We start from the raw sequence: 17047 nt of genomic DNA, 5'->3' as shown, positions 1-17047 counted from the left end.
TGTGGAGGACATTGTATTGCACTTCTGGCCGAAAATCACTGCCAGGCCTGTCGTCGAAGCACCACCCCATTGTTAATCTGTTTAAACCCAGACTCTGCTAGATCTACAGCAATATTTATGCTGTGGTTGGAGGCCTCTTCCCCCCTTACGCACCAACAGCATGGCGTCCTTGCAGTGCTGCTCCCGCAGATGTTCCAGAATAGGTGCCAGCCTAGGCCACATTTTGCGATCCTATCGGGCCATGATCGCCAATGAATTTGCCACGTTAACCGTCGCCGCCCCAACAGTCAAAACCTTCTTCCCGAAGGCATCCAGTCGCCTGGCCTCACTGTTCGAAGGAGTAAGAAACTTGTGTTGACTTCTGGCTTTCCGGATGGCCGCCGCCAACACCACCGACTCATGGGCTGCAACATCAAGCATTTTAGGGTAGACTCAGGGCCTTGAACTTCTCAAGCCGACCTTCGACAGCCAGCTCCGAGAATGGATGGTGCATCGTGCGAGGGCCCTCCTGCCACACATGGTCAAGAATAGGCACAGAGAAGACAGCCTTCCTTCTTTTGCCCATATGATCAATCAGGAAGCAATCCTCCTGCTCCTCCTCTGGCGCCAATCAAAACTCCACACGCCTTAGCCATCATGGCGTGGAATGCCCCAATATCATCTGGTGGCGCCAGACTCATGGCTGTTCCACCTCCACGTCCGTATCCCACGCATCGTTCGTCAACCAAGCTGTAGACAGTGCCCCGTGGCCCACTCTCTGGCTCAGACTCGGGCAGCTCCCCTCTTCTGGATAGGACTGCGGACGACCTTCCCTCACTGGCAATGGCATCTGCGCCGGAGGAGACTTCCTCAGAGGAACCTCGACCCCTGGGACCATTGGATTCACATTCGGAGGAGGCAACCTTGCATCCAGCTGACCCAACAACTTGCAGCATGGATAGTACTTTGGACAGAAAAGACTGGGTCAACCAGCGCCCATTCCCCTGGACGTCGACAGACCCCACACTTTGAAAGCCCAAAGCAGACGGCACCAGCACAGGATCCTGGTCGTCGTCAACCTCCGATGACACTGAAAAAGTGGCTGAACCTTGATGCAAAATGTGTTCAGGCAAAAAGGAATTAAATGGCGGAAGACTGCTACACCCCACTCGTCGACAACCCTTCCGATTCCACTCACGTGGACGAGAACAGCATCGGCCCACTGGAAACCACTTGTCGCCGGAGCCGACACCACTGTCAACGGAAGTGTAGCCTGCAGTCCCACCGTCAACGACTGGTCCGACGATGAAGTTGTAGTCGTCGGCACAGCCACCCTCGGCGTTGACTTCACCGGATAGCCGGCCTTCTTGGCATCACCTGCCCAGTGTTTAGAATAGTCCAAGCTGGAGGACGACCTGTGATGGACCCCGGAAGACTAGCGCTTCGAAGAAGATTCCCTCGGCTTGGACAAGACCTTCTCCTGCACCGCCGATTTCTCGGTGTTAGGCAGAAACCTGTGCAGTTCCAGGGACCACTGCAAAAGATTTAGGAATACAGGTGATTGACAGTAAACCCAATTGGTAGCAGTCTGTACCTTCCAGATTTACCTGGTAGCTGTGGCTGAGCAGTCAGACTCCTCTCACGATGAGTTAGGCAGTATATAGAGTATGCACAATATGTACAGAGATACAGTAGCACAAGCAAACACTGACCAGAGCTTTGGTGTAAAAGTATAATTATTTAAAGAGACACTTGTAAATTACACTAGAGAGGTAAGTAAATTCCAACACACAGTTACTATTATATATACAACCCTGATTACTTATTAGACAAGTCTTAATGAAAAGGAACAAGTTACTTACCTGTAACTGTTCTCCAGCATGGGTCTGGCATGGATTCACATGCTCATGAATAATCCCCGTCAGGCCGGGAATCCTCGGTATAGAAAAAAAAAAAAAATCAGTATCAGTTTCGTTTCCGATGCGTCTTTCTTAGTAGTAACCAATCACTGGTCTCTGGGTCATACTGCCCCCCAGCCAATGACTGCCCTCTCCCTAAGCCCGGCCTCTGGCAGCCATCCTCAGATTTGGTAGCACGTAAAGTGGCAGTATGACCAAGTGAAGAGCAGCAGAGGGGTAGGCGGGAGGGTTCGCATGTGAATCCATGCCAGACCCATGCTGGAGAACAACAGTTACAGTTAAGTAACTTGTTCCTTCTCCAGCATGGGGTCTGGCATGGATTCACATGCTCATGAATATAAGAATACATAGCAGTATACACATGCACAACCACGGGAAGTGGCAACAGGCTCAATATTAAGCATTACATCAAAACTCAACATTAAGCATCTCTTACCTCCTCACCAGGCTCACCTTAAGCGAACAGGTTGCGCAGCACTGCTTGGCCGACCCTGGACTCCTCCCTGGAATCCCAGTCAACGAAGTAGAATCTCGTGAAGGTGTGTGTCGACCTCCACGACGCAGCCCTGCAGATGTCGAGCAGGGGCACACCAGATAGGAACGCCGTGGTAGCAGCGATCGCTCTGGTCGAGTGGGCTCTGACGGCCGGGCAGCGGTCGGTTTGCCAACCGGTGACAGTGCATGATGCAGCCGGAGAGCCATCTGGAAATGGAAGCCTTCGAGAGAGCCTTCCCTTGATTCACAGGCCCAAAGTTTACAAACAGCTGTGATGTCTTCCGAAAACTCTTCGTGCGGTCCACGTAGAACTTCAGCGCTCTAGCTACGTCCAGCGAGTGCAGAGTCCTCTCAGCCAGCGACGAAGGCGACGGGAAGAAAACTGGCAACACCAAGGGTTCGTTGAGGTGGAAGTCCGACGGCACCTTGGGCATGAAGGAGGGGTGCGTCCTCAGCACCACCCTTGTGTCGTGAAACGTCAAGTATGGTGGCTTGCAAGATAGGGCCTGGATCTCTCCCACTCATCGTGCAGCGGTGATGGCCACGAGAAATGCTGTCTTCCACGACAGAAACTTCAACGGTGCCGAATGCATAGGCTCAAATGGGGCCCTCCCATGAGCCTGGTCAGCACCATGTTGAGCTCCCACGCCGGGGCAGGGGCCTTCACCGGCAGGAATGATCGGAACAATCCTTTCATAAATTCCTTCACCAGCCGATGAGACCACAAGGACGCCCGTCCCGTAGTTCTGGCATATCGTGAGATGGCGGCCAGATGTATCTTGATGGAAGCGTAAGCTAGTCCAGACTTGGCCAATGACAGTAGGTACGGCAATACTTGAGGGGCCGTAATCCGCAGAGGGTTAATCTGTGCACGGCACCAGACAGAGAACCTCTTCCATTTATGTACGTAGCACTTGAGAGTTGAGGACGCCCTGGCCTTTGCAAGAACCTCTCTGCAGTCGGCTGGGATGTTGTACCCTCCAAGCTCTAGTGCTGCCGGAGCCAGGCCTGCAAGTTCAGCGACTCTGGGTTGTGCTGAAGAATGGCGCCTCCTTCTCTGGAGAGAAGATCCGCGTCCGTCGGCAGCTTGACTGGTGTGGACGCTGACAAGTCCAGAAGGAACCAGATCTGTCTCGGCCACGCAGCAACAGCAGCGGAGGGAACGCATAAAGAAATAGGCCGTCCCAGGGGGGAACGAGAAAGCATCGCCCATGCTCCTCGGCTGGGGGAACCGGCTGGCGAACCTCCGGCACTTGGCGTTCGTCGCGAAGAGATCAATCTGAGGTTCGCCCCATCGTCGGAAGAGTCGATGCACTTGATCCTGGCGTAGTTCCCACTCGTGGCACGAGCGCAGTTCTCTGCTGAGTGAGTCAGCGATGGCGTTTTTTATTCCTGCCAGATGAAGGCACCAGAAACATCCTTTGGGCGACGGCCCAATGCCACAGATCCTGGGATTCCTTGGATAGGGCAGGGGGATCTGGTTCCGCCCTGCTTCCGGATGTAGAACATCGTGGTGGTGTTGTCAGTGAAGATCCTCACCACCTTGCCCTTGAGGGATGGAAGAAAAGACCTGAGGGCCCAGAACACTGCGCGGAGCTCCAAGAAGTTGATGTGGAGTGACTTCTCCTCTGGGAGCCAAAGGCCTCTCGCGTGAAGATCTCCGGAGTGCGCTCCCCAACCTTCCAGGGAGGCATCCATCGTCAGTCACGTGGTGAGCTGGGGTCTGAAAGTCTGTGCCCGCCGACAGATGAGCGGGTACCCCACCACCGGATCGCCTGACGGAACGTCTCGTTGAGTGGGATCCTGTCCTCGAAGCTGCCCGTCGACTGGAGCCAGCGTGCCCCTTACTCTTGTAAGGGGCACATCCGAAGCCTGCAAAGGCACACCCGATAAATGCAGGAGGACATCATCCAGAGGAGGGACTTGATAGATTTTACCCTGGCCATGTCCGTGGCCAGCAGACGCTGCACCTTGCCCAGGATGGTCCTGGTCCTTTCCTCCGACGGCGAGGCCAGCCGCGCCACTGTGTCGAGCTTGGCTCCCAGAAAAAGGGCGACTTGCGACAGGACCAGGTGGTATTATGGAAAGTTGGAGAACACCAGGTCCGTGTGCAGCTGGACGGTCTTTGCAGTGTGCTCCACGGCGAGCTCCCTTGTCCTTGCACGGATGAGCCAGTCGTCCAGGTAGGGGTAGACGTGGATCCCCGCAGGTGCAGCCGCACCGCCACCGGTGCGAGGCACTTGGTAAACACCCTGGGTGCAGACTTCAATCCGAACGGGAGGGCCTTGAACTGGTAGTGCCGCCCTTGGACCACGAACCTGAGGAACCTTCGGTGTCTTTTTAGACTGGGGATGTGGAAGTAAGCATCCTCCAAGTCCAACGACAATAGGAAATCGCCCTCCTCCAGCTGTCCCAGCACGTGCTGGAGGGCGACCATCCGGAACTTCTGTGCCTTGATGTACTTGTTCAGTGGTCGCAGTTCCAGGATGGGACGCCATCCTCCTGTCTTCTTTACGAGGAAGTACCTTGGGTAAACTCTGGAGCCCCGAAGCCTCTTTGGGACGAGCTCGATGGCACCTTTCTTGAGCATCGCCCTTACTTCCAACAGTAGTTGAGGGATGTGATTTTCCTTCCTGGCCACGGGTGGAACGCAAGGGCACTTCTTCTGGAACTCAAGGGCGTGCCCTTGGGCCAGGGCATCCAGCACCCAACGGTCGGTGGAGATGGACTCCCACACGCTGACGAACCTCGCCAGCCGGCCTCCCACCGGGGTGCTTCGGCGGGGGCCCCGACCCCACGGTCGGTTCAATCTTGTTTGGAGGCCGCCTTGCCTCCTTGACCTCCCCGTCGGCGATGACGGGCACCACCTGACTTGCTGCGTCCCCTGTAGGCCTCCTGAGACGAAGATCTTGCCGCTTGGCGGTACGTCGAGGAGCCACTGCCGGAACCCTTGGAGGCACCTTGTCTGCCTCCGGAGCTCCGAAAGGACGGCCGTCATTGTTGGAGTACTCCCAGTGCCCGGGCAGTCTACGTGTCTGTCTTGATGGCCTGAAGGGACTCATCAACCGCCTTCCCAAACAGGTTGTTCCCGTCGAAGGGCATGTCCAAAACCTTGGTTTGTACGTCCTGGCGGAAATCCGTCGCCTTGAGCCATCCTCGTCGTCTCAGGCAAACGCCGTTGCCCAACTGACGGAAACCGGTGTCGGCGATGTCCGTTGCCACCATGATGGCATGGTCCGAAGCAGTCTCACCTTCCTGTAAGATTTCAAGGGCCTCAGCCCTTTTGGCGTCCGGAAGGAAGTCCAATAGAGGGGCGATTTTGAACCACAACTCCCTGTCGTAGCGGGCTACGATAGCCAGGGCGTTGGCCGCCTTAATAGTCGTTGCTGCGGATGAGATGACCCGTCGTTCCATCGTGTCCAGCTTCCTGCCCTTGCTGTCCGGCAGGGAAGTTGATGTCAAGGCCGATGCCCCCCCAGCTTTCTTCTTTGCCGCCGCCGAGACGACCGAATCCGGGATAGGTTGCTCCCGAAGGCACAAGGGGCAGCGTCGGGGACCCGGTACTTCTCGTACCGGTCCCTCTTTGCAGGCACCGTGGTAGGGTTCTTGAGAAGGGCGAGCCCCTCATCCCAGATGTCCTCAAGAAGTGGTACGGCGGGGACAGTCTTCCTTTTAGCCTCGCGCCGTTGGTAAAGGAACCCTTCCTTCTCTTCTTGGCAGAGCTGGAAGAGCTTGGATGGCCTGGAAATCATGGCATGGAAGGATCCAATCTCGTCGGGTGGGGACGCCCGAGCAGGGGGGAGGGGGGGTGCAGGGGGGGGGGGTGCAGGGGGGCGACAGGGGACACGTCCCGTCTTCTGTACCTGTCGTAGCTGTGTCCGTGCCTGTATCATCCCCGTGGGTAGTAGACCGGGGGGAAGGCAGAGCAGGCCGCAGATGTGGGAGAGGTGGCAGAGGATGCGTCCTCCCCTTATGCGGTGGACTTTCCGAAGGTCCCAGCTCTGGTTCCCCCGTCGGGTCTGGATCAGGTACCTCCGTCAGGGGGGAGGGGCAACCTTGTCCTTATCTCCGAGCATAAGGACTGAATTGCTGACAAAATGGCCGCTGAAGTGTCATGCGGCACCGGAAACGACGGGCGCGAGGGGAACCTCGTCGGCGACACCATCGCTCTCGTCGTCGCCCTCGTCGGGATCCCTCCCGATGGGCTGGGCCTCCTCCACTACTTCAATGAGCTCTTCTTCAGAGGTCGTGTGTATCCACGATGGCCACCTGCCCCTCCCCCTCCTTTTCCAACGAGGACTTTGTGGGGGTCTTCTCAATGGGCCTGAAAGACGACTCCCTCTGCGGTGGCAGGGAGACTCTGGATCCTGAGGTCGCCTCCACTGGCGTAGCCTCCACAGGCTGAGCCAGGGCCGCTGCGACATCCTCAATCTAGGTATTAGCAGGGTGAATTAAGGCCATCGTCACCTTCTGTACACCTGGGACCTTCACCTTGGGGGGAGGGGGGTGGTCCGAGCCTCGCTCCCCCTCTGCCAGAATCTTCGAGATCGACCGGGGCCTCTCCAGAAGCTTTGCCAGGTTCTCGGACTTCCTCTTACCAGAGTCAGAGCGTTGGCTCGTGGTTGACGGCGCCGGGGAGAATGCGCCCTGCCTGGCAGCCACGGAACCCGACCGTTCGGTTCTCCTGGTGCCCGCTGACTCGTGGTGCTTGGCCCTTTGTTGGGCCCCCCGTCGCCGGGGCGCCCTCACAGGACTTAGAATACCGCTTCGACTTCTTCTCGTCTGACGGGCTCTTCCCTTCCAGCCAGTTGGCTCACGGAGGTGGCGATCCTTCATGGTCCGCTCCGACATGTTCCCACAAAACGCACAGTCCTTCTCCATGTGCGTCTTGTCCTCATGGACACAGTAGAGTCATAACGAATGCTCGTCCTCCTTGAACACATTCTGAAGCTGGCATCCAGGGCAGGTCCTGAACAGCTTCCCGGGGGTCGAGCTTCCTTTCTCCTGGGCCATGTCCGGGGTAGGCTTCGGAACTTCTGGAATCCTCCAAAAGCGTAACTCGACAAAGTCTTCACCCTTGAGGGGCGTAGAAAACTCCGAAACGGGTCCCCTTTGATCGGATGTAGAAACGGTGGAGCTTGAGGCTCTAACTGAAAATAGAGAAAAATCTCCTGAAAAAGGGCGAACGCGCAGCAAAAGCTCCAGAGCTACAGCACAAGGACTACCAACACTTGAATGTGCGGTAAAAAAATCTGAGGATGGCTGCCAGAGGCGGGTCTTAGGGAGAGGGCAGTCATTGGCTGGGGGCAGTATGACCCAGAGACCAGTGATTGGTTACTACTAAGAAAGACAGATCAGAAACGAAACTGATATTTTCTATACCGAGGATTCCCTGCCTGACGACGGGGAATATTCATGAGCATGTGAATCCATGCCAGACCCCATGCTGGAGAAGCACCACTTATTTTCAGACAGAGGTGAGCGCTTAAGTTATTAAAAAGGGAGGGGAAAGGGCAGAGTTATGAAGGCACACAAATTTCAATACTTTTCAAAGAACCACAGTGAGGCAGGTTAGGCAAAGTCTACTGGAGAGCAAAGAAGTTCAAATGCCAGGCCCACTCTTAGAGAGAGCAAGCGAAATGTGTCCAGGATCACACAGTGGGGTTATGCCCAAAGAGTCTTGGTAGATAGTTCACAAAAGATTGAGATCAATTCAGGAAAAGTTAGTTAACAGGTCCCAGGCTAACCCAGGTTAGAAAGTCGAGGATTTACTGTCACCCCGAACGATCTGTCGCAAGGGAAGTCAGGCGGGACACAGTACCTGAAAATGGGAAGAACACTCCAGCGGGGGCAGTTGTTCCTGGCAGCGGGTGCAAGTCGGTGTTTCGTTCTGAGGAAGAGGTGGTCTCGACGTGGAGGAAAGCTGGAGGTCGTTGCGCTGCCAGGGAAGAAACCAGCCGCTGAGTTTCCCGGTTACAAGGTACCACCCTTTTCTTTGCAGTAGTGGTAAACCGTGGTATTCCGGTTGCCGGGGTGCTTGGCATGGGCAAAGCGGCCACGAGATGGTCCAGAAAGGCGAAAAGACGGGCAAACTGGTTATCGCCACCAGTCAAAGGAAGAAGACTCTCCGGGCTGGAGATCTCCTCTGTCGTCGGTTAAAGTGGTGAGACGTTTCAGCAGGGCTCCACCGGTGGTGTCGTTGCAGGTCGGCTCGGCTTCTCCCTCATCGGATTCTTTAGGTCCTGTGGCGACTTTTGAAGTTCCAGTCCCCAAAGCCCTGCTTTTATGCAGAAAACCCCCATTCATTCAGCCCAGCTGTCACTCAAACATGCTACGTGGTGCCAATCACACAAGAGTGCGGCTTGAGTTGCTGAGGCAACTCAGTCCAGGGTGCCTAAACCCCCTCCCACACCCCCTGTGGTACCCAGACAGAGTGGCACCACTTTTGGAGGCTTCTGTGGAGAAACCCGCCAAAAAGTCGAACAAAGGGCTCGACTTGGGTTGGAGTCACAGAAGCGTACACAAACGCCATTTTGGAACCAAGTTTCGGCAAAAAATACCAACCGGTGAATTTATATTAATTTAATAAGCCGGCGGTATGTTCGAGGCTATTTTAAAAAGTGGTAGCCTCGAACAATGGGGAAATCCCATAGGAATATATTTGCGGTCGAATATAAAAAGTAGTATCCACTGCCACCAGCCAAAACTCGGTCGGGGGGGACTGGACAGTGCCCCCTCGAACAGACCCCGGGGCAATCGAATTGCCCCGACCAGTACGTCCACAATATGATGGTTTGTACTGGTTCTGTTCACAATTTGAGACTAGTAAAGCCAATGGTGACTTTACATGCCCTGGGAGACAGTAGTAGTTGCTACGACACCCCTGGGTTACTGCACGGAGGGTGCTGTGTAACCCACATACCAAAAACACAAAGCCCTATGGGGTAAAGGATCCCATAGCCCATAAAACACATACAAAGTCAAAGGAACACCTCAAATCATGTCTAAGAGTGGGAGGAAAAAGAGTCACTCTTAGCAGGAGAAAAAAAATTAACCCCAAAAACCCAGCAAAGCTGCTGGAGGACTCACTAGGTTTGGGAAATTAGCCTTTACAGAGAATTCTCCCTAACACTCGGGCCTACTATCAGACCCCCAGGAATGGTCCGACCGACCATGCTTGGACGAAGAGGAACCCTTCGACAGCTGCTTACTGGAAGATCTCCTACCCTTCCCCACCTCAGACGCTGGCAAAGCAGGACGATGCTTCTTGGCGGAGGTTTGGCCGACGCTGCCCGGCGATGTGCCGCAGACTTCACAGCCCGCTGAGAGAACAGACTCCGGACCGACCCCACCTCCGAGGCTGCATAAGTGCTCTCATTGAGACAACAGACAAGCCACCTATTGAGGTCCTTAAGACTCTTCTGCGAGAACCCATTACAAATCTCGCAAGAGTCTGCCGAGTGATTGGGGGGTAAAGGCAGTAGAGGCAATCCATATGGCCATCACCTTCATATACCTTCTTCAGGCCACAAGTAGCACAGGGCCGGAAAAGAGACTTCAGAGCTGCTGAAGCCATCTAACTCTCGAGTAGCAAGACGCACGTGCAATAAACACGAACACAAGGTGATCCCAACAGCTTGGAGACAGTTGAAATCTGAAGAGAAGCTGCAGGGGCGGGGCTATTTATATCCCACATCCTATTGGTGGGGACTAAAGCATCCAAAAAGGACGTTAGTGTCCAGGTTTTCTATAGGAAAACGCTAGGCTAAAGTGACAGGTTTCCCAGCCTGACGGGGAATATTCACAGCATGTGAATCCATGAAAGTTCCAATGCTGGAGAACATGCGTTATCTTTATGGAAAAAGGATTTTAAAAAAAACAACACTTACTGGCTGATGACAACACAACCATTATGTGCTCAGGGAACAAAGGCTTGTTCAAAGGCAAAGTCTATGTTGGTTCATGCCTGGAAGGATTTCCGCATCTTTGACAACTGTCTTGGGTCGATTAAGCAATGCGTCAAACAGCACTACAACTTTTTGAAGTCAAAAAGTTGCATTTGGGTCAATTTGCATACCAACCATGCTTTGCTCATGTGACTGACCTGGAGGTGAACTTCCAGTAATGGCTGCTGGGTGGCTCTGGGGCATGCGACACTTGCTCAAATTACTTCTTATATGCAAGCATGCACTGCTGTGCGAGAGCTCAGCCCTCCAATGCTTACACATATGGATTATACATGTGCAGCAAGTTGCAGATAGCTTCAGCAATGGGCATTTGTAGATGATCTGAGCCTTGGAGAAAAACTGTGGGAAATTACATAAGCAACTGAGTTTTAAACAATGATCAGCAGACCAAACTGTCAAGTGTGTTCTGCAGGGTGGCAGTGTTCCATGGTTAGGCCTGCAGCGTCAAATGCTTTTATAAGAGTAAATAACATAGCAAGTAGCATAAATATAGTGCCAGAGACACCAGGACATTGAAGTACCTGCATTTCAAGAAACAGGACGGCTGTCCGACAGAACCGGACTTGATTCTGGCTTTCAAAACCTCATCCTAAATCAGATACTTTAAGCTGCCATAATGGTTCAAGAGTCTGTGCTCTACCAGTGCTCCTTAGAGTATATATAGGCAGATAAAGGGGAAAGAATATAGCATGAAAGAAACAATGAAACCTAAAGTTACTGTATGGAAAAAAAGTTGTGATTGCTAAGAGGTGAGAGTGTTAACGGCAAAGGAAGGTTCCATTTAAAAAACAGAAACGAGGTGTGCTCTACAAGAAGTCAGAATTTACTTTAGTACCAAGTAGATGTTACAGCATTAACAACTAAAGTCAGGAGTAGGACAGACATGTGTTTTACAATATTTAAATGATCTATAAAGTACAAGTGGTAATAAAACTAGCCCCTCTGAACACGCCAGAACATTTTACAAAGCAATGTGTGTATGGCGTCAGTTTGGGTGGTGATTAAAATGTGTTTACACATTTCATGTGGCGAGTCAAAATGCTGCATAGTAACACTTTCCTACTAGTCCCAGATCATTTGGGCCCTGCTTTACCCTTCTTTGTTGATGCCTCATTGGAGGGCCTCCCCACTAACCAGTTGAGCCCACACAAGAGGCAGAGGGCAGACCTGTAAAGGAAACTATGCACCTTTTGGAACCCTGCTTCTATTGGGCCCACAATTAGCGTTTGCATCAAATGAAGACTCCATCGGGAACAAGGGGAGTTAAACATGGAAAATGGAAATGCATGGCCTCATGTTGCCAGAGCTAGGCAGGGACTTCAAACTTACACGGAGGAAGATTTACTTTTGAACCCATCAGTGAAGACTCTATATGGTGACCTAGGATTCGAGGTTGTGGCACTTGCGATGGTGACGCATTCATCCACCATTGAATACTTGGATTGTGCCTCCTTTTCAAACGAATCTCAAGAGTTTTACCTTTGCAATGCAAAGTTTGTGGGGCGGGGGAATTCGGAAGAGAAAAATAAAATAAATCTCACCATCCAGCCCTGAGGTATTCCTGTAGCCACGCTGGCAGTTCCTGTGTTGGCGTTTTCATCAAACTTATCTGCAGTGATAAAGTCGACAGGAAGGGTGATGATCACACCATTCTTCTCAGCCTTTGCCATGAGTTCCTTCACAATCTTGGCTCCTTCCTCATCATAGAGTGACGTGCCAATCTGAAGGACAGGACCAAAAACGAAGTTAATGCCGGGCTTGAGAAGCTATTATCCAAGGATGTGGTCATGCAGTAAATAAAGCAAACAGTCTCCAGCATGCAGGGAGCACAAGAAAGGTCTTGAAACCACCTTTTAAATTAGCAATAATTTCTGCATTTTCATTGCTAAAAAACAGGGAAAACTGCGCAGAGAAAAATATGCATGAAACGGATGCAGGCAGCAGAGGATGACAGAGTTAGTAACTAAATATGTCTCCGGTGCAGCACAATCATCCCTGTCCCGGTGAACCGTGCTGCAGAAATTTGTTGGACACTAAAATGGAAGTGCGATAATTTGTTGCTGAATAACAGGTTGCACCAACATCAAGAACAAGATTACTCCAATCTACATATGGACCATGAATAAAAGGTGATGGCCATAAAGTCTATTATACAGCCACTGGCTTGGTCATCTGTTTATTAAACCTGGTCCAGCCCTTTTGGAATCTGCACTACTTTTATATAGGGTAATTGCTTCAATATAACTCAAACGTCCCACTTTTCCACTCAAGTCCCCTTTGAACCACTGTGTTGGCACCACATGAAGATAGGATTAGGCCCACCTGATAACCTGAATTTATGATCCTGGTGTGTTTAAAAAAAAAAAAAGGTCCCCAACAGAGCAGGTCTCCATCAGACCACAAAATCAAGACCTTGCAGAGATACTTATGTAGCCACTTGGTTGCAGACCTTGCAACATGTTGCCAGCTCCCATATAGGCTACCTTGGATCCAGTTGCAGGGACTGCCTCCAGAAATGGAAAGAACTTCAAATAAGGCTTCCCCAAACATTTGCAGTGGCAAAGTGTAGATTCTCTTTATATGCTCCCTAGCACTGTTGGGTGTGTGCATCAATTTAGAAATGGAATTGATCAGAGAAAAGCCTCTTTTATAGCCACCTTAGCCCCTCTCCCATCTTGTAGTACACTACAATAGTCTTCGCCATCAAAGCTGTAACACGCTAAATTTGTGTTACCTGGGAGTTCCCAAAGCCATCATCACCAACTACAACTACTCTTGCAGATGACCAGATTACCTCATCACAGCCTTGCCTTCAGCCCATTACAGATAACCAAAGATGGGGCCTAATACAGACTAGTTTGGCACCACACTGTTAGCCAACCTGCCCCTTCACGTTAGACACCCTGGTAACCCCAAATAGATTGGTGTTCCGTTTGGAACAGTGACAAAATGTTTTGCTAAAATGTAACAGCTCTGTACGTGACTAGGATAACCCATTTAAAATGATAATTCATAATCCAGCAATGTTTTTTATTAAAGCAAAGGGAAACAGACATTTGTGAGGCTTGACTGTCCAGGAAATTGGAAATATGAAGAACAGTGGTTAGATTCCCTCAAGCAATACAGGCACTACTTTCTCAATCAAAAAGACTTAATCAAGAATTAGAACCAGTTTCTTTCATACCTCCATGTTATTGAGAACTTTAAGGAATGTGAAAGCCATGCCGCCCCCAATGATCATCTCGTTAACTTGGTCCAGCATGTTATTGATCAGCTGTATCTTGTCCTTCACCTTCGCTCTAGACAATAATATAAAAGCAATGTTAGAGCAAACTTCTAAAACAAAAATCAAGAGCAAAGCCAGCAACTTCTCTTTATAAAGTGAAATTGTACTGCCAGTTCTTGCATCATCTTACAGAGCTACTCATCAAATTCACAAATGCTCATGCTAAATAAAGTTTGCCAACAAATGATCAGATCACTTAAATATCCATCTAAATACAACTCAGCATTTTTCTAGACTCCGCAGCTCTGTGAAGAGGCAATGATCCCTCCACTGCCCTGTCGCCCAAGTTTACTTAGCCCGGAGTAGGAAAGGTCAATAAAGCGGATTGTATTATGGTGCTTTTTAAGGGCACAAAAGACACTGTTCATTATTTCTCTGATGCCAATGCTAGTAAGGATGCAGAGACTCTCTGCACAGCTATGAAGGATTTGGGAACAGCTGAAGAGACCAGCCCGAAGCGTCCAATTTCTCGGAGCAGCCATCAGCAGCAGGAGATTGCACTTGCTCACAAAACTGAATATAGCAAGGGTCCTGTGGTGGATGCGAAAGAGGAACTATCTGGCAAACCGTTTGTGGCCCTGATAATGCCATCTTCTCTTTACAATGCCTATGAAGGAATGTCATCCATGGTGCCCGGACATCTGAACACACGTTCTGAAATTCTAGCTTCTCAAACCTCCCCTAAGATGGGTTTAGGATCGAACAGCAATACCAAAAAGAATATCAACGTGAACTACAGAGGATATGTCAGGCCTCTTTCCGGAACTACTGGCTGCCTTTGTTCAGGAAAATAGAGAGGCCCCGAAGGTAGAGTGATGATGATGATGGCAAGGTAGAGCAAGATGCACATGATTTGGTCAATGCAGGGACAAATAAATGGGGCACAGATGAAGAAAGGTTTATCCGCATATTGGGGCAAAAGTACAAGTCATTTGAGACGAGTATTCAACAAACACATGAGAATCTCTGGATTTTGAATAGAAGAAAGCATTGAGAGGGAAACCTCTGGATATTTCGAGCAGTTTATGCATGCAGGTGTGAAGTGCACGAGAGGCATTCAATGCTACCTAGCTGAAGTGCTCCATTATGCTATGAAAGGATCTGGAACAGATGAAACTTTGATAAGGGTCATGGTTCCTAGGAAAGAGATATACCAGTGGGATATCCGACAAGTGTTTCCGGAAGAACCAGGGCAATCCTTGCACTCTATGAAAAAGAAAAATACAGCTGGCGACTACACAGTCCCACCTCTGCGGTGGCGAGGATGGATTCGCCTGGAAACATGATACGACATGTTATTTTTAACACTCTTAATACCCAGAGGTTTCTAAGCGCGGACCCAGGGAATCAAACCTGTGTTGCTCCGTGTCGTCTTGCTTCCAAGGCGAGCACGTTGCTGCTGAGCTATCCTCCCGAGACAAAGGATGAATATGAAATGAAGGATATATGCTGTGCACTGCCAACTAGAAAGTCTTTCTTCACTATGCTTTACCGCTAATCCTCGCAAGTGGTTCTTGGCCACATTTTATCCCATTCAGAAGATTAGCTTCTTTAATTTACACAAAGTCTTGGAAATTAGTCCTTGATGTTTCGGGATGAAGTAAGGCTGTCAATGTTCCAAAGTTGTAATGAATGCCCCATCTCTGCTTTTCCATTTATAAAATGAGAGCCAATCAGTAAGTGCCGTGTGAGAAGATGGTTCTCTGTTTAGTTTGTTGCAAATTGGGTTAAATCCGAGCCTGTAGACTGCTTAAAATACAGTTCATTCTAGAAAGAGCAGCATTGAAATGCTGCTTACATCCATGCGCCGGGTCTTGCATGCCCATTTTGCTTGGGATGTGTACTCACTGAAGTATTTGACGATGCTAATAAATGAACCCACTAAACATTTCAATGCAAACATTTGATGACGCAGAAAACCTTTGATAGACCCAAATAAACGTTTTCCCCCCAAAAAGAACCAAAAAAAAAAACAAAAAAAAAACACGTCTGTCCAAATACCCTATTACTAGGTATTTCAAGTACTCCATTGTTGGAGTTTCCATCAAATAACGAACTATTGATAATGCTCCATCACGGTTGTTATCCAATGCCCACATATTGCATTGATCTGCAAACTCCAAAAAATAAATACAAATATTGCTCACGTCTCTACACTGGCAGTGCAGAGGAGAAGGAAGCATCATTATGGCCATGGAGGTAATGCTCCCCAATCCAAAATAAATGTGCGGGGGAGGAGCAAAGCTGCACTTTGCCAATCTATATTGCCAGCATGTAGGAGGGGAGGGTCGAGTGCATTGAATCAAATAGTAACTCAATTTTCCCTTCAGACAGTCCTCTTTACAGAAGCCGCTGATCCGACTCCCCAGCACCACACAGGTATTCACTCAATATTTAAACTTTGTAGTGTGGTGGGTGTATAACCATCAACACTTATGCAAAGGCTGCCATGCAGCAAGTGACTGTTGAAATCACATACTTTTCTTTATATTGAAGCATAAACCAGTGAACACAAGACAGATGAAGGGAACAGTCAAGAACATAATGGAAACCAAAATGGCAAGTATAAAAATGCAAACATAGGAGAGGGGAAAAAAATTAAAAAATAAAAAAAATATTTAAAAAAACTCATCAATTTTCAGATATGACTAAAATGAGATGAACCACCATTAACAAAAATAGCAAGGAACAAATTAGAGCTAGAGGCACAAACAGTACAGTGATTTTTGCAGAACAAAAACAGTCACTCCCATGAAGATCACTTGTGCAAGAGGAATCAAATATAATGCATACGTTAGTTTCCCAAAACATCCACTATGGGTCATCATAGCGCAATCCCTGGAAACCTCTCAGCCACCTCGACAGCAATACCTGGTAGGAAACCAAGGCCTAGAGAGGTCGACTCCAGAATAGCTTGCCTGTGACCCCCCCCACCCCCCTCATCCAAGTACTGGAACACTGGATTTTAAAGAAACTAAGCTATCTTGGGGACACTGCCTTTTGCATGGATCAAGAAGCATATTGTGAAAGCAGGGTGCAAAACGTGCACTCGCCAATTGCTGTTGGTGAGCAAAACATGGTGTGCTGCGTGCATGTATAGAAGTCAGGTGGAGGAACTGTTGGCTAGCTAGCAACTTGAATTATTGAAAGGATTGTGGACGACATTAAGGGGGGTGGGGAGGGAGAACATGTATACCTCTTTGGTATTATTGGATCGTTAATTGGGGTATTTAGGGGTCTGTTGTGCGGTAATAGTGAATTATGATCGCTGTAATATTACAAATGTATTTTCAAATTAAGTTTACAGAAAGAAAAGGTTGCATTTATTTTACCCTGTAAAGAGACCAGGTAGGCCAGGTTTGGGGCTCTTTCAACTGGAGAGGTCACACAGAAGCAAGCTA

At 49.9% G+C, this 17047-nt stretch overlaps 1 protein-coding gene and 1 pseudogene across 1 annotated transcript in view; one reads left to right on the top strand and one right to left on the bottom strand.

Annotated features, from left to right (window-relative positions):
- Window positions 1-17047, bottom strand: part of PGK1 (phosphoglycerate kinase 1) — a 151004-nt gene that overhangs the window by 42442 nt on the left and 91515 nt on the right. The window contains exons 7-8 of the mRNA XM_069612589.1: window positions 13545-13659; window positions 11902-12081 (exon numbers count right to left, since the gene is read on the bottom strand). Coding sequence (XP_069468690.1) covers window positions 11902-12081; window positions 13545-13659 — 295 coding nt within the window. The remainder of the gene's footprint in view (window positions 1-11901; window positions 12082-13544; window positions 13660-17047) is intronic.
- Window positions 13979-14932, top strand: LOC138481585 (annexin A5 pseudogene; annotated as a pseudogene).

Source organism: Ambystoma mexicanum, chromosome 5p (genome assembly GCF_040938575.1).
Source record: "Ambystoma mexicanum isolate Mex_15411 chromosome 5p, UKY_AmexF1_1, whole genome shotgun sequence".
Classification (NCBI taxonomy): domain Eukaryota; kingdom Metazoa; phylum Chordata; class Amphibia; order Caudata; family Ambystomatidae; genus Ambystoma; species Ambystoma mexicanum.
Note: the sequence above shows the minus strand (reverse complement) of the source record. Positions and strands in the feature narration are given on the sequence as shown.